Source organism: Pseudorca crassidens, chromosome 14 (assembly GCF_039906515.1).
Source record: "Pseudorca crassidens isolate mPseCra1 chromosome 14, mPseCra1.hap1, whole genome shotgun sequence".
In the NCBI taxonomy this organism is placed as follows: domain Eukaryota; kingdom Metazoa; phylum Chordata; class Mammalia; order Artiodactyla; family Delphinidae; genus Pseudorca; species Pseudorca crassidens.
Genome location: NC_090309.1, coordinates 17465574 through 17490658, shown reverse-complemented (window position 1 = coordinate 17490658; position 25085 = coordinate 17465574). Strand labels below are relative to the sequence as shown.

The 25085-nt window shown below is 37.5% G+C and overlaps 1 protein-coding gene across 1 annotated transcript; it reads left to right on the top strand.

Moving 5' to 3' along the window:
- The first annotated feature begins 359 nt into the window (after positions 1 to 359).
- Positions 360 to 20949, top strand: LOC137205793 (uncharacterized). The gene is given in 2 exon segments (XM_067703957.1): positions 360 to 3588; positions 20577 to 20949. Coding segments are annotated over 2 exon segments (3387 nt in total). The 5' UTR covers positions 360 to 574.
- The last annotated feature ends 4136 nt before the right edge of the window (positions 20950 to 25085 follow it).

Here is a 25085-nt window from a genome sequence, read left to right as displayed (position 1 = left end):
TATTCGCGCCCAAAAGGGTTCCTTCTTCGACCTCCTACGTGAGGACCAAGGAACCCCGGTGCACCGGCCTTCAATAAACCTCTTGCGTTTTGCATCGGCTTCCGACTCTTGTTGTTTCCTGGGCGAGTCGAAACTCCTAGGAGACCGCGCAGGTCTAACATTTGGGGGCTCGTCCGGGATTCCACTCGCCCCGGACCACAAGAACATCGGGAGTTGGAGGTACCAGGTAAGCTCGAGCTTGATTGTCTGTTTGTCCCTTGTTCTTTGTAGGCCATTATCGGAGGAAAGCCGTAAGAATCGGCTTATTATGGAATCTGTATTGGACCTCTGGCTAGGCAGACGTGCTAATAGCCGGCGTCCATGAGCCCTAGGGGACGCCCTGGTGGCTCATCTGGAAGGAGAGGCAAACTCTTTCTCCCCTTCACTCGGTTTCGGCAGTTCCCTTGGTGATAACTGCCATCTGAAGAGGTTTCGGTTTTGAAGCGAGCTTGCGGTGGCCCATGTGTATATGTGTTTCGTGGAGTTTTTAACTGTTTCTGTATTGTGGTCTATTCTTCTTCTCTGACGGACGACAATGGGACAAACTATGACGACTCCTCTTTCCCTTACCCTAAGCCATTGGACCGAAGTTCGGGCCAGAGCCCATAATTTTTCGGTAGAGGTAAAGAAAGGAAAGTGGCAGACTTTGTGTGCCTCTGAATGGCCAACATTTCAGATAGGATGGCCCCCCGAAGGATCCTTTTTATTAGACAAGATTAAGCTGCTGAAGTCTAAGATATTTAATATAGATCCCCACGGACATCCAGACCAAGTACCATATGTCTTGGTCTGGGAAGATTTAATTCTCTCCCCACCTCCGTGGGTCCGGCCCTTTGTTTCCTCAACAGGTACGTCCGCGCACACATCAGCAGCGTCGGAGATATTAGCCTTAAAGAAAAACCCCAACACGGAGAAGCTACCCGACGCCCCGGATCCACCGAAGGCGATTTATCCTGACCCGCAGTCCGATTTGCTTCTTTTGGATTCCCCACCCCCTTATCCTCCGGCCCCAAATCCCCTACCACCTAGAGGACCCCCAGCTCCACTGCCCTCGGCACCAAAGGAACCATCCATGATGGAAGAAGAAAGGGGTCCCTCAGCGGGCACTAGGAGCCGGAGGGCTATCTCCCCGGACTCCACTGCCCTACCTCTTAGAGAATATGGCCCCCCCGACGGCCAAGGGAATAGACCTCTCCAATATTGGCCCTTTTCCTCTGCAGATCTTTATAATTGGAAAATGCATAACCCAACTTTTTCCGAAAATCCACAGGCCCTTACCGCTTTAATAGAATCTCTTGTTTTCTCCCACCAGCCCACATGGGATGATTGTCAGCAGCTGCTTCAGACTCTCCTAACGACTGAGGAGAGGCAACGGGTTCTTTTAGAAGCCAGAAAAAAAAATGTATTAGGCGCCAATGGGCAACCTACCCAGCTGCCTAACGAGATTGATGCTGGTTTCCCACTCGTCAGGCCAAACTGGGATTTCAATGCCCCGGAAGGTAGGGAGCGCCTGAAAATGTATCGCCAGGCTCTGGTGGTGGGTCTCCATGGAGCGGCCAGATGGCCCACTAATTTGTCTAAGGTAAGGGAAGTCACTCAGGGGCCCCAGGAATCTCCAACTGTGTTCCTGGAACGTTTAATGGAAGCCTTTAGACGCTTTACCCCTTATGATCCAACTTCGGAGGGACATAGGGCTACTATAGCAATGGCTTTCATAGATCAAGCGGCCCCTGATATTAAGAAGAAATTACAGAGGCTAGATGGCTTGCAGGGATTTTCGCTTCAGGAGTTAGTAAAAGAGGCAGATAAAGTATATAACAAAAGAGAAACAGAGGAAGAGAAGGAAGAAAGAAAGCAGAAAGAGCAGGAAGCCCGTGAAATAAGACGGGATAAGAGACAGGAGAGGAATTTAAGTAAGATACTGGCCACTGTGGTTGGAGGAAGAAATATAGGGGATAGAAATAGGCAGGAAGGGCGAACGGCAGACAGAAGGCGGCCATTAGACAAGGACCAATGTGCCTACTGTAAAGAAAAAGGACATTGGGCGAGAGAATGCCCTAAGAAAAAGAATGGAGGAAGGCCAACCAGAAACAAAATATTAACATTGGAAGAAGACTAGGAAAGTCAGGGCTCGAACCCTCTCCCCGAGCCCCGGGTAACTCTTAAAGTGGAGGGGAAACCTGTTCAATTTTTGGTAGATACCGGAGCCCAGCACTCCGTCCTTCTCCACTCAAAAGGTCCTATCTCAGCTAAAAGGTCATGGGTACAAGGAGCCACTGGGAATAAACAATATTCATGGACCACACGAAGGACAGTAGATCTTGGGATTGGACGAGTAACCCATTCATTTTTTATTATTCCGGAATGCCCCTATCCTTTGCTGGGAAGAGATTTACTCTCCAAAGTAGGGGCTCAAATCCACTTTCAGCCAGAAGGTCCCACCATAACTGATAATAAGGGAAGGTTACTTCAAATATTGACTATGAAATTAGAAGATGAATATAAATTATACGAGCAGCCTTCATCCTCACGAGTTAATGTTACTGATTGGGTAACTCGGTTCCCTCAAGCCTGGGCAGAAACTGCCGGTATGGGGATGGCCAAAAATCGGCCCCCGGTGCTAGTGAAACTCAAGGCAACTGCCACCCCAATAACGGTCCGTCAATACCCCATGAGTAGAGAAGCCAAAGACGGTATCCGTCCCCATATACAGAGGCTACTAGACTTGGGCATCTTAATAAGATGTCAATCAGCATGGAACACCCCTCTCCTGCCGGTAAAGAAACCAGGAACAAATGATTATCGGCCGGTGCAGGATCTACGAGAGGTAAACAAACGGGTGGCAGACCTCCACCCCACAGTTCCAAACCCTTACAACCTCCTGAGCACTCTTCCACCTCAACATACGTGGTATACTGTTTTGGACCTTAAAGATGCTTTTTTCTGTTTAAGACTCTCTCCCCTGAGCCAACCCTACTTTGCCTTCGAATGGAAAGATCCAACATCGGGAATGTCTGGTCAGCTGACATGGACATGGCTACCTCAGGGATTTAAGAACTCCCCGACCATCTTTGATGAAGCCCTCCATCAGGATTTGGCATTATATAGAGAATCAAATCCCCAGGTAACATTACTCCAATACGTTGATGATATTTTATTAGCTGCTGAGACCCAAGAAGATTGTATCAAGGGTACTGAAAAACTGTTAACGGAACTTGGAACCCTGGGATATAGAGCCTCAGCCAAGAAAGCACAAATATGCCAACAACAGGTCAGTTACCTGGGGTATCTATTAAAAGGGGGGCAAAGATGGCTCACGGAGAGCAGAAAGGATACGATGGCCCAAATTCCGGCTCCCAAAAGCGCCAGGCAGGTTAGAGAATTTTTGGGGACGGCCAGATTCTGTAGACTATGGATTCCAGGGTTTGCTGAGCTGGCGGCCCCATTGTACCCCCTAACCAAAAACAGCACTCCTTTCGTTTGGGGCGATAAGGAACAACGGGCTTTTGACCAAATCAAACGAGCTTTACTTTCAGTTCCAGCCCTAGGACTGCCAGATGTAATCAAACCTTTTCATTTATATGTGGCCGAAAATAAGGGCATTGCAAAAGGAGTATTGACTCAGAAATTGGGTCCCTGGAATCGCCCAGTTGCTTATTTGTCAAAAAAATTGGACCCTGTGGCATCAGGATGGCCCACCTCTTTAAAGATAATCGCTGCAGTGGCCGTTCTAGTCAAAGATGCTGACAAACTAACTTTAGGACAAAATCTAACGATAACAGCTCCTCATGCCCTGGAAAATGTAGTCCGTCAACCACCGGATAGGTGGCTAACTAATGCCAGGATGACCCATTACCAAACCCTGTTGCTAAACTCAGATCGCATCAAGTTTGCTCCAGCCACAGGACTCAATCCAGCCACCTTGCTACCTGATCCTGACTTGGAAGGCTCCACCATCATACATGATTGTCAGGAAGTACTAGCCGCAGCACACGGCAGTAGGCCAGATCTGATGGACCTGCCCCTCCCTGATGCTGATTTCACCTGGTTCACGGATGGGAGCAGTTTCCTGGAGGAAGGTAAGCGTCGAACTGGGGCAGCCGTGGTAGATGGAAAACAAGTCATATGGGCAGCGGCGCTACCACAAGGGACCTCAGCCCAACGAGCTGAATTAATTGCCCTGACGAGGGCATTAGAGATGGCAGAGAATAAAAAAGTAAACATCTACACAGACAGTAGATATGCGTTTGCTACCGCTCATATCCACGGTGCCATTTACCAACAGAGAGGGCTACTAACTTCAGGTGGCAAAGAAATTAAAAACAAAGACGAAATCGTGGCTTTGTTGACTGCACTCATGCTTCCTACTAAAGTCAGTATCATCCACTGCCCTGGACATCAAAAAGGAAATACCCCAATAATTAGGGGAAATAATATGGCTGACCAAGTGGCCCGAGAAATAGCATCGGGAGAAGTCATTTTAGGACTGTCAGATAAAGTTCCTGAAAAACCAGGCCGCGATGAAGAAATCATCCCGGCCACAACAAAAGGAACTTTGTCCCCTCAGCAAGCAGAATCCATGTTACAACAGATGCACAGATGGACACATTTGGGGACTAAAAAGATGGTAGCCTTGTTACAAAAAGCCGGGTACGAAACCCCTGGAATGACAAAATTAGCTGAACAAATTGTGCAGGAATGCGTCCCATGTCAACAGGTAAATGCTCACAAAGGGAAACTTGAAACTGGAAAGAGACTCAGGGGGGACCTTCCAGGAACTTACTGGGAAGTGGACTTTACCAAAGTGCGTCCTGGAAGGTACGGTAATAAATACCTTTTAGTTTTTGTAGACACTTTTTCAGGATGGATAGAGGCTTTCCCAACAAAGAAAGAAACAGCTGCTGTAGTAGCCAAGAAGATTTTAGAAGAAATTTTTCCTCGATTTGGAGCATCAAAGGTAATAGGGTCTGATAATGGTCCAGCCTTCGTCGCCCAGGTAAGTCAGGATGTGGCCAGATATTTGGGGACTGATTGGAAATTACATTGTGCCTATAGACCCCAAAGTTTAGGTCAGGTAGAAAGAATGAATAGGACTCTAAAAGAGACCCTAACTAAATTGTCCTTGGAGACTGGCGGTACCGATTGGACGGTGCTCCTTCCTTTGGCCCTATTCCGGGTTAGAAATACACCTTCCCGATACCATCTTACTCCTTTTGAAATATTATATGGTGCCCCGCCTCCCCTCCTCACTTTAGGAAAAGAAATAAAACCTGATTGTCAAAATAACACTGACTTATATGCTAGGCTACTGGGACTCCAATTGGTCCAGAAAGAAATATGGTCCCAACTCGCCAAGGCCTACCAACCGGGAACACCGGGAGAAACTCATCCTTTCCAAGTCGGAGACTCCGTATACGTCCGTCGGCATCGAACCCAGACGTTGGAACCTCGATGGAAAGGACCATACACCGTCCTCCTCACCACCCCAACGGCCATAAAAGTGGACGGCATCGCTGCCTGGATCCATGCTTCACATGTGAAGGCTGCACCAACGACGGCATCATCAGGATGGCGGGCCCAAAGAACCGACAACCCGCTCAAACTCAAGCTTCTACGAACCTAAGACTTATAATTTTGGTTTTACTGCCTTTACTGACTGTAAGTGATTTTAGCCCTCACCTCCCCCAACGTTTAACTTGGCAGGTAATTTCTCAGACTGGAGATGTAACCTGGTCCATTAGTCATACTGCACCCCCCTCGACCTGGTGGCCAGATCTTTTTCCTGATGTTTGTAAATTGGCTATAGGAGCACCTTATTGGGATACAGAAGATTCTCATGATATGAACACTGCCCCTTCCAAAGTTTCGGAAACTGATTGGTTTGGGCCGGGTTGCAAAAATGCAGGCAAAAGACTGATGCTTGGTATCCTCACTTTCTACGTATGCCCCGGGTTCCACCGCCCTCGATCTCTGAATTATAAATGTGGTGGAACTGAAAACTTTTATTGCAAAAGCTGGGGATGTGAAACTACCGGGGATACTAATTGGAAACCCACCTCAACTTGGGATTTTATTACTGTAACGGCTAATTATTCTCATAATGAGGATACCGGACACCGGAGTAAATGTTCAGGATGTTGTCATCCCCTTAAAATTTCCTTTAGTAATCCCGGAAAAAGAGATAAAAAATGGATAAATGGTCATTCTTGGGGCGTTAGATTTTTACATGAGGGGATATGATTTAAGAATATTAATGACCCTTAAGCTAAAGATTGAGACTTCTGCTCCTATATCAATAGGCCCAAATCCCGTACTTGGCCCCCCTTTGCTTCCCCCGGCCCCTTCAGCTACGTCAACAAAGAATGAGACTAATGAAACCTCTGGATCCAAAGAACCCACAGTTAAGCCTGGGACTCCTCAGGATAGGATGCTTTCTTTGGTGCAGGCAGCCTTTACGGTTCTCAATGCTACAAACCCAGAGGCTACAAAATCATGTTGGCTTTGCTATGCTGCCCCTCCCCCTTATTATGATGCTGTAGGATATAGCTCCAACTATACTAATTCTACCTCCTCCGACCAATGTCGATGGAAGCAAGAAGGGACCAGTAAATTAACCCTGTCCTCGGTTTCTGGAAATGGTACTTGTATAGGAACACCTCCCCAGTCCCATAGACACCTTTGTCATGATTTCAGCCTCCCTTCAGGCTCAGGATATCTTGTACCTCCTCAAGATGGATGGTGGGCATGTAACACGGGGCTCACCCCTTGTGTCTCTTTAGAGGTTCTTAATACTTCAGCTGACTTTTGTGTGTTAGTGAAATTAGTCCCTAGACTTATCTACCATTCAGACTCATCCTTTTTAGATGAATATGTAGAAAAAACAAAAGAGAACCTGTAACCCTCACATTGGCTGTCCTTCTAGGACTAGGAATATCTGCCGGGATAGGAACAGGAACCACAGCCCTCATACAACAACCCCAGTATTGTGCAAGTTTAAGACAGGCTGTAGACATCGACCTTCGAGCATTAGAAAGTTCCATAACTCAACTAAAGGAATCACTCACCTCACTTTCAGAAATGGTGTTGCAGAATAGAAGAGGCCTAGATTTGCTGTTTCTTAAAGAAGGGGGATTATGCGCCGCTCTAAAAGAAGAATGTTGCTTTTATATTGATCATTCAGGAACCATTACCAAAACCATGGATAAACTAAGGGAACACTTAGATAAAAGGCAAAGGGAGAGAGAAAACGAAAAAGGATGGTTTCAACCATGGTTTGATAAGTCCCCCTGGTTTACCACCTTAATCTCTACTCTGTTGGGACCTCTTATTGTTTTATTGTTGATTTTAACTTTTGGACCATGTGTTCTAAATCGCTTGATAGCATTTATTAGAGAACGTATCAGTACTGTACAAGTTCTAATGTTAAGGCAACAGTACCAAAGTTTACGAACAGAAGGTTGAGATTCCATGATTGGAATCAATAGTCACAAGAAAAAGGGGGGAATGTGGGACTCGAGGGACATTGTTCCAGCTAATGATTAAGAACTCTCCAGACAATAGGGGCTTCTTAGACAATGGGTGAATTTCCAGGATGTCCGGCCCCCTTCCGAGAAGGAGGGAGATAACAAAATGTAAAAAAGATGTCTGTCAAAGACCAATCAGGCAGCTGGGGACAAGTTCCCTCTCTGGTCCGAGCCTAAGCCGGGACCAATCAGCAGGAGAACACAACCAAATCTATAATTTACATACGGGGAAGTGGGAACCTATAAAACTGACATATTCGCGCCCAAAAGGGTTCCTTCTTCGACCTCCTACGTGAGGACCAAGGAACCCCGGTGCACCGGCCTTCAATAAACCTCTTGCGTTTTGCATCGGCTTCCGACTCTTGTTGTTTCCTGGGCGAGTCGAAACTCCTAGGAGACCGCGCAGGTCTAACAAATCCACCATAGTGAGGAGACTTGAGGATGATGCCACTTTCAATAGAAAATACAGATTTCTTAAACTTTGTGCTATAACCTATTGGTGATTTTAGTAAGACTGCTAACACTTTCAGGGTAAATTTTCATATATTATATAGACAGTGGTTTTAGTAGGTAGACAATGTGGGAAAGAAATTCCAAATACGGAAATTGCCTACAATACTGCAGAGGGAGGACACCATCAATTTATACAACTTGTCTAAAACTTAAAACCTTTATTTTTAATCTCACTTTGATAGCCCAGGGCCCAGGTACTTTAAACAAGTACAGTTTGCTTCATTATATTCTCACGTTAAACAAGCACAACCTGCATTTTCTATTTTCATTAACGAAAAGTTCTTATTGTAGTTGATCTCTCTTTACCACCCCCCTTCCTTCCTCTCTCCCTTTAATCTAATTTTAAAGACGGCCAAATATCCTATTGAACTTTATTCAACTCTGTAATTTTTGTAGCCCCTGCCTTAAATAAGACATTTATCTCCTGCCTATCCTGCCTATAGCAACTTCCTTAGTAACCTTCTTTTACTGCTAATGTGTTAATTTATCTTAAATATACTTATTTGAAAACATTTAAAAGAGCAAATATAAACATCTTTCAGCCTAGCCCATAGAGATAGTCTCAATCAATCTTGCAACTGAGTTATTGTTATAGATCAAGTTCCAGGACAGCTCTTCTGGGGTAGTATTCTGTTACTGCAATATAGAATTGGTATATACTGTATCTCCAAGAACTTTTTTCTTTCTTTTTTTTTTTTTTCACTTATTTCCACCTAGATTGTTAATTGTTTTCTTCCCCAAACCTTGGGAACCACATAGCATTGTAACATAGTACCAAATAGGAATAGGCAGAAAGAATATGCAAACTAAATGTGTACCTGAAATTTTCATACTAAACAGCAAATTGTGCAAACCTAATTTATTCAGAAAAAGATCTATCGAATTTTCATTAGGAACAAAAATTTTATGGATAAATTCATAAATATCCTATAGTATTGTTTTGTATCTTAATAAATCAATGCTCTTACCATTAGGAAATACATCTTTTTTCTCTGATAATATTTCTTATCTCAAAATGTACTCTGGCTGACATTAACATAGCTCTTCAAGCTTTCTTATAATTAAAGTTCACCTGGAATAATCTTCAAAACTGTACTTTTAACCTATTTTTTATTTTGATATTTAAAGTACATTTCTTGGAAGTGGCATATTTGTGGTCCTTGATAGTTTACCTAGTCTATCAAACTCAGTCTTTTTTTTCATTGAAACAAACTCTATTTTTATCGTGGAAAGAACATTTAACATAAGGACCACTCTATTAATAAACATCATGTTTCACAAATCCATTGATCTGGGGTTATTTACTCTAAGTAATCTTTAGTAAGGGACATGTTGATAAGGGTATTCTCTTTGTAAGGACCCTCTCTTTCATATCAATATCATGAATATATTTACTTGGAATCCAAGTTAACAAGGAGATTAGAAAAAGTCATCTACCTTCTTTGTTTCCCTATGGGCTACCTTCCAATAAAGAGAGAAACCAAAATCCATTTAACTCATTCACCCAAGATTACAATATATACTCAGATTAGTATAATCTTCCTTGAAATAATAGTATAACATTTCATGTATAATATAAGAACTTCACCAAAAATCTTTTTTTTCATTTATACCTTTCCTTTTTGTGTGCTCTTTCATATACTTTAGCTCTATTAATGTTATAAAATGAAAATATGGTGGCTATTATTTTTGCTTTAAGCAGATAATAGTTATTTAACTATATTAAAATAAGAAAACAGAGTCTTTAGTATTTATCTATGTGTTTCTTATTTTCATTCAGTGGTCTCTAATGTTTTGTGAAGATCCAAGTGTCCATCATTTGTTATTTCCATAGACTGAAGAACTTCCTTCAGTGTTTCTTCTAGTGCAGGTTGAGTGCTGATAAATTGCTTTGTTGGATCCCCTAGTGATTACATCTTACCTAATTATAGCACAATATGTATTTACAGTATTCACACAGTTCATATAAAAATATTGTGTCATTTTCATCATGATTTCTATTTTCACCTATGAATTATTTAGAATTATATTTTACATTTATTTCCAATAGTAAGATTTATTAGAACTAGTTTTCTCTTAGTGATAACACATTTTATTTTCATGTGGTCAGGTATTATTGTTTCTTTGAGAATACCCCTGTGATATACCTTGTGGTACATTTTTATGAATAGTTAATGCATGCTTAGAAATTATATATTTTCTTTGATTGCTGGTGGTAGTGGTCTATATGAATGGTGTTTTTTTTTCTTCCAGTTTTATTGAGATATAGCTGACATACAGCACTTATAAGTGTATGGTATATAGCATAATGATTTGACTTACATACATCATGAAATGATTACCACAATAAATTTAGTGAACATCCATCATCTCATAGAGATATAAAATAAGAGGAAATGAAAGAAAATTTTCCTTGTGATAAGAACTCTTAGGATTTACTCTCTTAACAAGTTTCATATATAACATTAGGCAGTGTTAATTATATTAATTATATTGTACATTACATTTTTAGTACTTATTTATCTTATAACTGGAAGTTTGTACCTTTTGACCACCTTCATCCAATTCTCCCTTTACTCATCTCTGCCTCTGGTAACCACATATCTGTTTACCAGAAGTTTTAAACATATTCTGAAATTCTATGACATTACTCCCATCAAGAGGTAGGGTCTAATTTCCCTCTTTCTGAATACTGGTTAATTTCACAACTTACTTCTAATGAGTAGAAAGTCTGTGACTGTATGACTTTTGAGGTTGGGTGATAAAAGGAAATATTACTTCCCTTAATCTTGTTCTCTTGAGATCCTTGTTCATGTAATCTTGTCTCTGTACTGTGAGGAAACCCAGGTGAAGCCATATACACATGTTCCATTTGACATCTCCAGCCAGTACCAACCATCAGGCATGTGAGTAAGGAAGACTAAATAATTCCAGCCCCAGCTGCATTAGAGACCACAGTAAACTCCCAGAATAATGAGAAATAACAGCAACAATGATAATAAAAATCATAATAACTGATGCTATTTTACACTTCTAAGTTAATTTATTTGTGTCTACATATAAAGTGTATGCATTGTATCAAATTTATTCATTGTTGTTAATTTTTTCTATATTTCCTTCTGTTTTCCCTTCCTACCTTTTCCCCTTCCTTCTTTCTTACCTTCCTTCCTTCCTCCCTTTCTCCCTTTCTACCTCCCTCCCTCGTTTCTTCCTCACTCCCTTTTTTTCATGCTTATCCCTTTCTGAAGGAAGTTCTATAAAAATCTCTTGAGATTTTTGTGCAGTCTTTATTTTAAAAATATTTCTGCATATTTTATTTTCATATATTTGGTGCTATAATTTTCATTATTATATTTTATTATTATATTTTCATTTTGGTAATTGGTTCATTACAACATTGTGAAATGATTTTGGTTATTTCAAATAGGGCTTTTTGGCCTTTAGTGTATTTGGTTTTGTTTTAATGCTGCTATATAACCTTGCTTTTGATTAGCATTTTCTTGGTGCACTCTGTCTCTTAACCTTTAATATTTCTGTGTTGTTCTCTGTTAGGTGTTTCATGTGAACATCAGGCAACTGGATTTTTTTATTCTTAGAACAGTTGTGAAAAAAACTTTTACCTGAATTGTTGAAAGGATTAATATTTATTGTGATTGCTAAAGGTATGTTCTGTGAAACCAGGAATTTTTGTCCATTTTTATCATAGATTTATCTCCCAGACTAGACAAATTCCTGATGCATGTTAGGTCCTCATTAAACATGCGTTAAATAAATGGATAAATCACTGTGATTGAAAATTTTCCCCCACTGTATTTTCTGATTTATATATAAAATCATATATTATAATTTATATAACCCATGTTTTATTTCTGCTTTTTCTTTCTTCCTAAGTATTAGCAAATTGACTGTTTCCATGTTTTATTAATTTTCTTTACTTTTTTTTTTTTTTTTTGCGGTACGCGGGCCTCTCACTGTTGTGGCCTCTCGCGTTGTGGAGCACAGGCTCCGGACCCTCAGGCTCAGCGGCCATGGCTCACGGGCCCAGCCGCTCCGCGGCATGTGGGATCTTCCCAGACCGGGGCACGAACCCACGTCCCCTGCATCGGCAGGCGGACTCTCGACCACTGCGCCACCAGGGAAGCCCTAATTTTCTTTACTTTTAAATTACATATCCAATTTCTGTTATTGCATTAGTCACTCATATGTTTTAACATGTACCTTTTAATCTGTATCTCTATTCTTTTAACAAAAAGTCTAAGAATGTAAGAACTCAACTCCTTTTATCACTTCCCATCTTTAATGTTTTTGGAGAAGCAATAGATTCTAGTAGTTAAGTGCAGTATCTTAAGACAGACTGCCAGAGATCAACTTTCATCTCAATTACTTATGACCTTAGAAAAATATAAAACTGACATCCTATAGTTCCCTCATGTGTAAAATATGGGAAAATGATAAATATTTATTTTAATAGGTCATTATGAAGATTGAACTAGTGCATGTAAAGGAATTTGAAACACTTTAAGCACTGTGTATATTAGCTATTATTATTTTATGGTATAATATTTCATTTCCTCTTCTTTTGTAATTTTAATCAATAATTATTTAGATTTATGAGAATTTAACCTCAGTTTTTGTGGTTGTTGTTACCCTCTGATTTTAATATTTTTCAGCTTTATTGAGGTATCATTGACAAAAAAATGTAGGATATTTAGTGTACAATGTACCAGCATTTTTGATTACTCTACTTCCTACATTTTTTCCTCTCAAGATTTAATTTCTACTTATGTCTTTGGTATTATTTCTGTTGATATTACTTGAGGGTTAAATGTGGCTAATACTTACAGTGTTTGTTTGAAAACAGTTCTTCATATTGCTTTCATACTTTTATGAACATTTAGCTGGATACAAAATTCTAAGTGTAGAGTTATTTTCTTTGGCCTTTTGAAGATATTTTATATAATTATGTATTTTATTACTGGTAATAAGAGGTCAAGGGTCAATTGGATATTCATTCCTTTAGGACGTTTGTCTTTCTTCAGTACTAAATATTTCTCATCCATTACCAATGGGGGGAAATTTTTCCCATTATATTTATTTTCTTTTCCTGGATCTCCTATATTATGTTTTTATATTCTTATTATGTCTTCTATGTTTTCTATTTCATATATATATATTTCTCCAGCTTAATTTTAGTAATATTTTCAGATCTATCTGAAAGTTTATATACTATCTGAATAGCATCTAGCCTAATTAACATGTCCATTGATTTTTTAAAAATATTTTTCAGTAATTAAGTGTTTCTTTCTAGAAGTAATTTTTTACTCTCTAAATTTTGTGGTTTTTTCTATGATTATTTATTTTATCCATAGTCTCCAATCTATCATTATTCCTTTAATAACTTTAAATGTTCAATTTTTATGCCTTTCATGTTGTTCTCTTATTTCAATGCTGATATTTTGACATGGTAATGTTCCACTTTATTATGTAAGATGACCCATATTAGACCTTATGCTGTTTTCCTTTTGTGTATGTGTTCATAATTATTTTTACCCTGGGGTATTTTTACTTCCCTTTTGTCAAAGTCTTCCCCCAACCTCCATATTAATGTCTCATATGCTCCGGGTTCAAGAAGTGTCTATATAGCATAGTTATGTATTTCTTCTGTCCTGATTGCCTACACATTTCACTGATCCTGTGAGATTATTTAACCTTAGTTATTTATTTATGTTTTTTATTCAGGAAATTCACAGTTAAGGTAAAAATCACATGCAGTGTCAATTCAGTGTTTTAGTTTCTCACAGGTTTACTTACCTCCAACATAACCCCAGAACACAAAGTTCTCTTGTCACTTCTGAGGAACATATGAGCCTTTGGTTTGGTTACAATATGATTGTTTCATGGGAGCCTCAGATTATTTACCCTTTTCTGATTTTACTGGTATGTCTACGGGAAGAAGGAAGGGTGATAAGAACTGGGGGAAATGGGTAGAGAGGGGACAAATACCTAGTCTGAGGTAATAGTCCCCCACACACCTTCATATTAGAAACAGTCTGTCTATAAATATTTCCCAAACCTATACTGTGTCTTATTTCTACAGGGATGGCTGAGCACTCAAAAGTGAAGTGAATTAGGTAAAGGATATTATTTATCACATTGGCATTTGAATAAACTTACTGTGAGTCTGGAATCCCTGAATCTAGAGTGGATGCTCAGTTATTGTAAGAATAATATAGCTTTATTTCACAGATATTATGACCATGTGAATATAAGAGAGTCACTGATAAAAATGAGGCATTTTTAATGTGTTCTATTCAGTTTTCTCATTATTTGTTTTCTCCCTCTCTTCAAAATATGCAAAACAAAAACATACATATGATACAAACAGAAATAAAGTAGGTGAGAAATCTCTACAGATTTATTTTTCAGAGGGTAGTCTCCTAATCTTCATCTATGAACATGAGTGGAGGATCCTGAGAAGATTGTGGAAAATGAGATGATGTAATGACAGTTTTACTTTCTTTTTTTTAAAAAAAAATCTTTATTGAAGTATAATTGCTTTACAATTATGTGTTAATTTCTGCTTTATAACAAAGTAAATCAGTTATACATAAACATATGTTCCCATATCTCTTCCCTCTTGCGTCTCTCTCCCTCCCACTCTCCCTATCTGTTTTGTTTTCTTGTTTTTATCTTGTTCATCTTATTTTAATTTTTTTAGTCAATAGAATTCAAAAACCAAGCATGTTTTGTTGTGCCATACACTCTTCAAGTCTGTCAAATAAAGTTTAGCCTTTCTTAACTGTCAGCAAGTCCTTGGAGACATGTTCAAGGAGGAAATGAAAATTGGAAAAATTGCTCCTACATAGAAGAGGACATGCACTAATTTTCTGTGTGACTTGGAGAAATACAAATGAATAGATACATATACATATACACTGCAGTCTCAAAATTCTATGAGCTAAGAAAAGTTTTTCAACAGGTAATTTTAAACATCTTCCCATTAAATAATAAAAAATCAATTGAGGCAGATGTTCCTGACAGATTTTTCAAAGGAAGTAGAGAGTGACTCATATATTTTCCACAGTGTGAAACAAAATCAAAGCTAAGTAGAGGGAGTAGAGTAGGCCAAGGTGTTAATCTCCAGTGAATCTTATTCTCAATCCCCCCCCATCTCTCTCTGTCTCTCCCTGCCCCCCCCATACTGATTGTTTACTCAGTACTTCTTTAAGGTTATATTAGGGAAGAGCAAATCTGACTCCATATTGAATCTGTTTATTTTACTTTAACCTTGTATTCTATTGCTTTTGCTACAAGTTAATCACTAAAGAGATGCTGCCTATAGCTTACAGTATACATAATGGTCCATCTCCCTGCCACTCATGCTTGAATGTAGAACTAAAATGCCTTTGTTCACCCCTCAGGAAACATGCTGACCCAACTGACCTGTGAATGGCCACAGGAAAGAAGAACATAACATATCCCCTTCTGGAGTCTGACTGAAACCAGGAGATATTTGGAACAATTTATGGCCTTTTTTACTTTATATCCTTACCTCCCTCCTCTTTTTTCTATAAAAGAAACTAGCATCCAGGCCCCAGTAAGATGGTTCTCTAGGACATTATTCAGCCATCTTCTCTGATTCCCAGCTTTTTGAATAAAGTAATTATTCCTTGCTCCAACACCTTGTCTCCTGATTTATTGGCCTGTCATGGGCGAGCAGAATGAACTTGGACTTGGTAACAAGATGCTTCATTAAAGATAATACTGTTCTCAGTTTCATAATTTCATATGTTGGCTTTATTAAAAGAAAGGAGAGCAGTGCTTTAAAAAATGACTCTCCGGAGAAACATATTATTTATCTGGGTAATGAGAAGACTGCAAAACCTCCCACTCATTGTGGGAGGTTGGTAGTGGAAGGACTGAAAGACATTGAAGGTGAACATGATCACCTTCATTGATCATGTATGCCTTGATTTGTCTAGGTAATCAAATGCAATTCATTTAAGGAAAAAGCCAATCTTATTACCTCAACATAAGCTAACAGAGGCACTTTACTTACTTTGATCACTGATAATAATGGTTTAGCAAAAAGGTCAAGCAGACTTGATTAGTTTGTTTCTCAGGCTGTTTAATCAGCTATCTCATAATGATATGTCCATTGGTCTTCATTGAGAAAATCACATTTATTAAATATTGAATATAAATCAATGTTTATGATACACTGAGAAAAACATGCACAGATGAATTAATATTGAAAACTGAAAAATATGTACAGTCATAATATAAACACTAAGATTTACACGCAAAAGTATATTTATCCTAAAATTGTCAGTGACCACTTGGTGAAGGCTGGCATTGACATAGGTTTTTTGTTTTTGTTTTGTTTTCGGTACGCAGGCCTCTCACTGTTGTGGCCTCTCCCATTGTGGAGCACAGGCTCCGGACATGCAGGCCCAGAGGCCATGGCTCATGGACCCAGCCACTCCACAGCATGTGGGCTTTTCCCGGACCGGGGCACAAACCCGTGTCCCCTGCATCAGCAGGCAGACTCTCAACCACTGTGCCACCAAGGAAGCACTGACATAGGTATTTAAAGTTGAAAGTTGATGAAGTTGAGATGGGAAGCTTCTCCTGTTACGGAGCATAGATGGAGTAAAAGATTGCCCTAATAAATGAACATCTATGGAGTTGTGAGTAGGCAGTTAAGATGAAAATATCTTGGGCTTATGATTTTCCTTGTGGTAAATGTCTTTTTAAATATTCTTAATATGTCAAAGACTGCAAAATACTCCAATACATAATTGATGAATAAGTGAAGAGTGACTGATTAATATTTATAAGCAGGAGAATAACATAATGAAAAATATATTTATGAAAAATATAAAACATACCAAAAGAAACTATAATGAAAATAAACAGGAAACACAGAAGCAACTATGAGAATGCTGTGATTTTCACAATTAAATAAAAATGTGACAAGTTTAAGAGACATATTGAAATAAGCTAACCAGACTTGACTACTGTTTGGATGTGTTGGATGAAGAAGGAGGAAGAAACTTAATTAACTGCAAAGCTTAGAGCCAAGATTAATGAGACAATGGTTTTATTATTCAGAGACACTCAGAATAAAAAGAGCTACCCCTTTCAGATGAAAATTGAGATTGTAGATTTATAAGTGCTGAAGTGATAACAGAACATGAAAGCTAGGTTAACAGTGTTTTCTCATTCTGGAAATCTAAACAATATGAAGGAATTTTTTTTTCCTATGTATATGTATGGCTTTTGAATGTTCAGAACTCAGAAGAAGTAAAATTCATCTAAAATTTTACCAATGATAATAGAGATGATTTAACCCCCACATTACTTCCAAATGTGTCATTCCAAAAAAGGGATGGGTAGCACACAACCAAAAGGAAATCAAAATTAGCTTCTATCTCTTTGAGGGACAAATATTCCTATTACCAAAATAACAAGACTAACAAAGATGTTTCTTTCAGGTGCTCCTGAGAACTCCTTAAAAACAAAGTATAATGTACTCTCCTGCCTTAGACATTTGCCTTCTTAACTACAATACTATAAATTGGATCGTCCATATTTTAAGAAAATATATGAGAGGACATGATTACTTTCCAATTCTTAAGGCCCAGCTGAGATATTTGATACACATTTCTTTGCAAATGCCTATAACTCTCCAAATAACCACTTAGCAATCTGAATATGTTGGTCGTTTACAAACACTAAATCAATCCACACATGTTGAAAGTTATCAAAAAGGATTTTTAATATTAAAGTATTTAGCAAATATGTTATACTATATATTATAATTTATATTAAATATATATGTATAAAACATATGAGGTTATCGTAATTCTATTTTAAGATTTTCCAGAGGTTCTAATGACTGTAGGAGATTGGAAGAATATTCAGCTGAGTATAAAGTATAACTTGAGTAATAATAATAATTACAGTCATTTAACCAAATATTGTTATGAGATACATATTGTGCAAACTGCTCCACATGTATTATCTTATTTAATCTCCCTCAAAATAGATTTTTACAGCTGAAAAAATATGTTTCATATTGCTAAGTGAATTTCCCAATATCAGTCAGCTAATAATCCTTAGAGCCAGGAATCAAATTTAGGTCTGGATTATCACTAAAAACTAAGTTTTATTAGGCAATGTTGGCTGTACTATGCCACTATTACATTCTAGTAGAGAGCCAGAATGGAGGTGGGGAATAAAAAAAGTGGGGCTAGAATGGGTGATAACAAATGTATGAATTAAACAATGCTTGTGAACATAGTAAATACCAAATCTTTAGGTGTATAGCCTCATTGAAATCAAATGCACAGAGGCATTTTGTGGGAAAGCAAACTCTTACCATGTCCTAATCTTAATGAAAGAGAAGAATGTGGAAAATGAGAAGAAAAAGAAAAAAAAAAAAAAGAAAGAAAATGCATTCTTGGATATTTAGAATCCTCCTTTATTTTTCTCTGAATAATACAAAAATAATGGATATCCGTTTTTAAATTTTAGTATAAACATACATGTATGTACTAAAATCATGTACTATATATTTTTCCTATTATATATTTTGTCCTTCATGTATACATAAGGGATTTATCAAGAGTTCACTGTGTACCTGAGAAGTAAAAAATTTGACACAGTAGGAAAAGTGTATATATAGAGTTTAAAATATTTCAAGAATATAAAAATGGCACCATGAGATGTTATATTTAATTTTTACAAGTTGGATTACATTAACATATTTATTTTTTGCCTCCAGGCACTTATATTTGTGTGGAAAAGTTTTCTCCAGAGAGATTTGCAGTATGCATTTGGAATGCATACTTATGAGAAATACAGATTTTAAGGCAAGCAGGGGTATCAAGAGATTGTTTGAAAGATAAGGAGCACATATTATGAATCATGTAGTAAAAAGAATAGCAACACCCCTTTACTATCAAGACATAAAGAAGCCTTACAATATGTAACTGGCAAACTGAACCTGAGAGGAGCCAGTTATTACAGGAGGTGTATGGGTAAGTCATAGATAAGCCTAGATGAGCAACCTATAAAAGTCTAATGAGAAGGTGTACAGTTATCATAGATGTGAACATGGTAGAAAAATACAAAATTAATTCAGTCATTATTTTTCTGAATTCTATTAACAAACTTTTAAAAATAAAATTTCTTATGGTGAAAATGGACAAAGATGGAAGCCTTACAGGAAGTAAAAAGATGTGGGGGGGAGGGGGGAGGAGAAGAGAAGAAGAGAGGGAAAACAGGGAGAGCAGAAAGGGAAATATAAGAGAAGGAAGGCAAGAGAAATAAAGGAGAAAGAGGGGAAGAAACAGAAGTATGGATTTTTAAAAATGTTTGATAAAAATTTAATAACAATATGGTAGAATTCATTATATATTTTCTGTTGAAAAGTGATTTCAAATTCCAAGTGATGAGAAATGTAGTAAAATTAATTTTATTAGTTGTTCTTTATTAAAACAAAAAGCTAATTCACTGAAGAAAAAAATGGTGTTACCGTGGTGCATCACTCTATATTTTTTTACTTAATGTTTTTTTCTCATCTGAGTACCTATAATGGAAAGGGAGTTCTGCTGCTTTATCAAAAGCCATGCCTCTTTCTCCTCTTTCTCAAGGAATCTCCATATTCAACTAATGTTGAACAATAAAGTAAATAAGTAGAATTCATTATTTAACTTTTAAAGCAAGTGTACATTTTCTTTATTTTTCTTCACTTCAGTGGTTAATTTTTTAAAATGTCCTCCATATTTAACATTTAGTAGCAAAACAATGGAATATGAAAAAACTCTAGACTGTCCCGCGTGCTGTTATTTCATTCCATACATGCACTTAATAAATATGGTCCAGTAAAAGTATGAAATCCAGTAATATAAAGATTAATATTTTGTGTAATAATACTGCATTATATATGTAGCATTATTATACTAAAATATTTTAGACTTTCATTTGTAGCAGTATTCTCATTTTACTCATGTATACAGTAAGAAAAGGATAATTTAAATAAAGCATACACAAAGTTACATAGACAACTACTGGAATAAACCAGCATTTTAACTTTTATTTATTATTTTTAATTCCAATTAGGAAACTATACTTAACTACTCTCCACTCCTGACTTTCTTATACACTTAAAATAGACTCCACTTTTTTTTTTCATAAATATAGAAATACGACTCATTTCCTCTGTGAGGTTTACTTTATTCATCACATAAAATGCATTTGTTTGACAGTAACCAGTAGAAATGTGTGTACAGTAAATCCCCTACATATGAACCTTCAAGTTGGGAATTTTCAAAGATGCGAAGGTATGTTCGCATGTCTAATCACGTGTTAGTTCACGTGTCTGGCATACATTGTCACGTGCGTGCATCCTCTACAAGTGGCTGTGCATTTGTGTACTTTACTGTACAGTACTGTATGGAGTACAGTAGTACAGTATCTTTATTTCAACCCCAGGATGTCCAGAAGCAAGCATAAAGGCAGCTTCATTTGGCTGGTACTGCTAAGAAGCACCAAAGCACTAGCGATGGAAACAAAAGTGAAAATAACTGAGAGAGCGGAGCAAGGTGAAAAGAGGGTAGACTTTGCTTGTTCTTATAACATGAATCCTTCAACCATTGGCATGATTCAAAAGAACAAGGACAAGATAATAGAACATGTGAAGTATGCTGTGCTGATGATGTTGACAACAATATTGAAGAAGCATGGAAAAGTGATGAAGGAGATGCAGAAACTTCTTAGTGTGTGGGTGCAGGATCAGCATCAGTGTCAAGTCCCACTCAGCTTAATGCTGGTTCAAGAGAAGGCTAAAAGCTTTATGAAGACTTGAAGAAACATGGAGAAGATTCAGAGGGCCCATCTTTTAATGCCAGCCATGGCTAGTTTCATTGCTTCAAAACTAGAGCCAACCTTCACAATGTAAAAGTAAGTGGTGAGGCAGCAAGAGCAGATATGGTAGCTGTCCAGAAATTTCCTGAAACACTTCGAGAAATTATTGGTGAATGTGTGTATTAACCTGAGCAGGTTTTTAATGTGGATGAGACAGGACTGTACTGGATGAGGATGCCAGACCAAAGCTACATCAGTAAGGAGGAAAAGTTGATGCCAGGCTATAAAGCAGCAAAGGATAAAAAACTCTGTTGTTTGGTGGCAATGTTTCCAGGGATATGAAGCTGAAACTTCTCTTAGTTTATCATTCAGAGAACCCAAAAGCCCTTAAAAACATAGCCAAGTTCTCTTTTCCTGTTATGTGGAAGAGTAACCCCAAATCCTCGGTTACAAAGACCATTTTCCAGGGCTGGTTTTTCCACTACTTTATCCCAGAGGTGAGAAATATTGCTTGGAGAAGGATATCCTATGCAACATTCTTTTGCTGTTTGACAATGCTCCAGGCCACCCCCCATTCATGGATGACTTTCATCCCAAAGTCAAAGTAGTTCATCTGCCACCGAATATTAGGTCACTTATCCAACCTATGGATCAGGGAGTTATAGCGACTTTCAAGAATTATTATTTACAACACACTTTTCGTCAGGCAGTAAAGGTGAGTGGCTGAATCAGGAGCAAACTTGCAACAATTTTGGAAGGACTATAACATCTACAAAACCATAAAAACATTTACTTTGTTTGGCATGAGGTTAGAGCCTCCACCATGAATGGGGTTTGGAAGAATATTTGCCCACATTTTGTTCATGATTTTCGTGGATTTGAGAAGGTGGATGAAGAGTCCAAAGAAGTCTTCAATAACTTAGTGACCCTCAGCGAGAAGCTGGAACTAGATCTGCAAGAGGATGACTTCGTTGAACTCCTTACTGTGCAACATGAGGAACTTACTAATGAAGACCTGATGGAATTGGAGGCCCAGAGAAAAGACAAAGAAAGACAAGAGGAAGAAGTAAGGAAAACCCAAAGAGATTCACGATGCAGGAAATAAGAGGATTTACTTTATTTGAGGAGGCATTGTTAGTTTTTGAGGCACAGGACCCGAACTTAGAACGGTACACGAAGGTTGCAGCAGGTGTTCAGAATGCAATCCAGTGTTACCATGTCATCTATGAAGAGAGAAAAAGAGCTACTACCCAGATATCACTGGATCATTATTTTTTTCAAGAGGGTAGATAGAATTGAATCCAGCAAGGAACAAGAACCTGTGCCATCAATGTCAGGTTTGAGTGAAATTGCAGTTTGCCTTCCATCTCCTATGGCTGAGGATCATTCAGTTCTATCATCTCCCACCTCCTCTCCCTCCTCCAGTCAGTAACTCTTCTTGCCTGTTAACTCGATGCCAGCCCCTATATGCCAGCTATTATACTGTACTATTGTGCTTTTCAAAGGACTGTACTGTAAGATTCAAAATGTTTTCTATTTTTTGTGTCTGTTTTTTATGTGTTATTTGTGTGAAAACCATTATAAACAAATTACAGAGTACCTAGGCTAACTTTGTTGCATTTAGGAACAAACTGGACTTATGAACACACTCCTGGAAAGGAACTTGTTTGTCTGTAGGGGACTTACTGCATAAGAATTTCTCCTATTGTTTTTCCCATCACTCACTACTACATAAACAGCTTAAATATAAGACACTTGTCTCTACCCTTTTGCTCACATCACCTAGCCTTTTGACTAGGTATAATCTTAGCACTCTTGAGAAAATTTATTTCTGCACTCTCTATTTTGTTCCATTGATCTATGTGTCTGACTTTTTGTCAGTACATTACTGTTTGTATTTTGTCTAATTTTGATTACTGTACCTTTGTAATATAGTTTGAAACTGGGAAGTGTGATGCCTCAAGATTAGTTCTTCTTCAACATTGTGGTTGAGCTTTTGTGGTTCCATATACATTTTAGATTGTTTTTTTCTATTTCTATAAAAAATGTTAGTGAAAATTTGATAGAAATTGCATTGAGTCTATAGACTGCTTTGAGTAATATGGACATTTTAACAAATAAGTCTTTCAATCCATGAGTATGGAATATCTTTTCATTTATTTGTATCTTCTTCAATTTCTTTCATCAACTTCTTATAGTTTTCAGTTTATATGTCTTTCACCTCCTTTAAATTTATTCGCAAGTATTCTTTCTTATGCAATTGTAAACTAGATTGTTTATTAATTAACCTTTCTTATAGTTTGTTCTTAGTGTATAGAAATGCAACTGATTTTTGTATATTGGTTTTGTATCCTGCAACTTTACTGAATTTTTTTTAGTTCTAACAGTTTGTGTGTGTGTGTGTGTGTGTGTGTGTGTGTGTGTGTGTGTGTGTGTGTGTGTATGGAGTCTTTAGGGTTTTCCATTTATAATATCATGCCACCTATAAATAGAGACAGTTTTATTTTTTCCTTTCTGATTTGAATACCTTTTACTTTCCCTCTGCATAGGACTTTTACCACTATATTGAATAAAAGTGACAAGAGGGGGAACTTTTGTCTTGTTTCTGATATTAGAGGGAAAGATTTCAGCTTTCTACCATTGAGTATGATGTTTTACTTTGGGCATGTTGTATAAGGCCTTCATTATGTTGAAATACATTCTTTTTAAACACAGCTTGTTGAGAGATAAATCTTGAAAGAATGCTGACTTTGTCAAATGTTTTTTCTGCATCTATTGAGATAACCATATGAGAGTTATCCTTCAGTTTCTTAATGTTATGAACCACAGTGATTGATTTGTGAACTTTGAATCATCCTCACAATCCAGGGATAAATTCCACTTGATCATGGTGAAAGATCCATTTAATTTGCTGTTGAATTTGGTTTGCTAATATTTTGTTGAAGAGTTTTGCCTCTATGTTCATTAGAGATATAGAATTATAATTTTTCTTTTCTTATAGTGACATTGCCTGGCTTTGGTATCAGGTAATTATGGCCTAATACAATGAGTTTGGGGTGTTCTCTTCTCTTCTATGCTTGGAAGAGTTTGAGAATGATTGGTATTAATTCTTCTTTAAATGTTTTGGAGAATTCAGCAGTGAAACTGTTTCTAGAATTCTCTTTTTTGGGAAGTTTTCGATTATTGATTTAATCTCCTTAGTAGTAATTGTTCTGTTCAGAGTTTCTATTTCTTCATGATTCAGTCTTGGTAGTTGTCTGTTTCTGGAAATTTATCCATCTTTTCCACACTGTCCAATTTGTTGGCATATAATTATTCATAACTGTCTTTCATGATCCTTTGTATTTGTGTGGTATCAGTTGTGATGTCTCCTCTTTCATTTAATAATTTTATTTATTTGAGTCCTCTTTCTTCATTTCTTGGTAAATCTAGGTAAACCTTTGACTATTTTGTTGATCATTTAAAAAAGCTCTGAGTTTCATTGATTTTTCTACTCTCTTTTAGCCACTTTCTCACTTATTTCCTCTCTGATACTTGTTTCCTTCTTTCTGCTAACTTTGAGCTTGGTATGTTCTTATTTTTCTAGTTCCTTGATGTGTCAAATTAGTTGTTTAAGATCTTTCTTTTTACTTAATGTAGGCATTTATCGCTATAAAATTTCCTGATAGAACTGCTTTTACTACATTCTTATGTTTTGTTTCCATTTTCCTTTGCCACCAGGTATCTCTGATTTCTTTTTTGAATTCTTCTTTGACAGACTGGTTGCTCAGGAGCATGTTGTTTAATTTCCACATATATTTGAATTTCCTAATTTTCTATTTGTAATTGTTTTCCAGTTTCAAACCCTTGAGACCAGAAAAGATGCCTGATGCTTTGATTCTTTTTCTGTTTATCCTTTGTATGTATTTAGTATAATATTTTTGCTTCGTGGTTACCATGAGGCTTACATAAAACAACTTATATCTCTATAGTCTATTTTAAGCTGAGAAAAAATTTAACTTTGAATTCACACAAAACCTCTACCCTTTTATTTCCCCTTTCTTTTATGTTTTGGATGTCATAATTTACATACTTTTACATTTTGTATCCATTAACAACTAACTGTAGTTGTAGTTATTTTTAATACTTTTGTTTTTA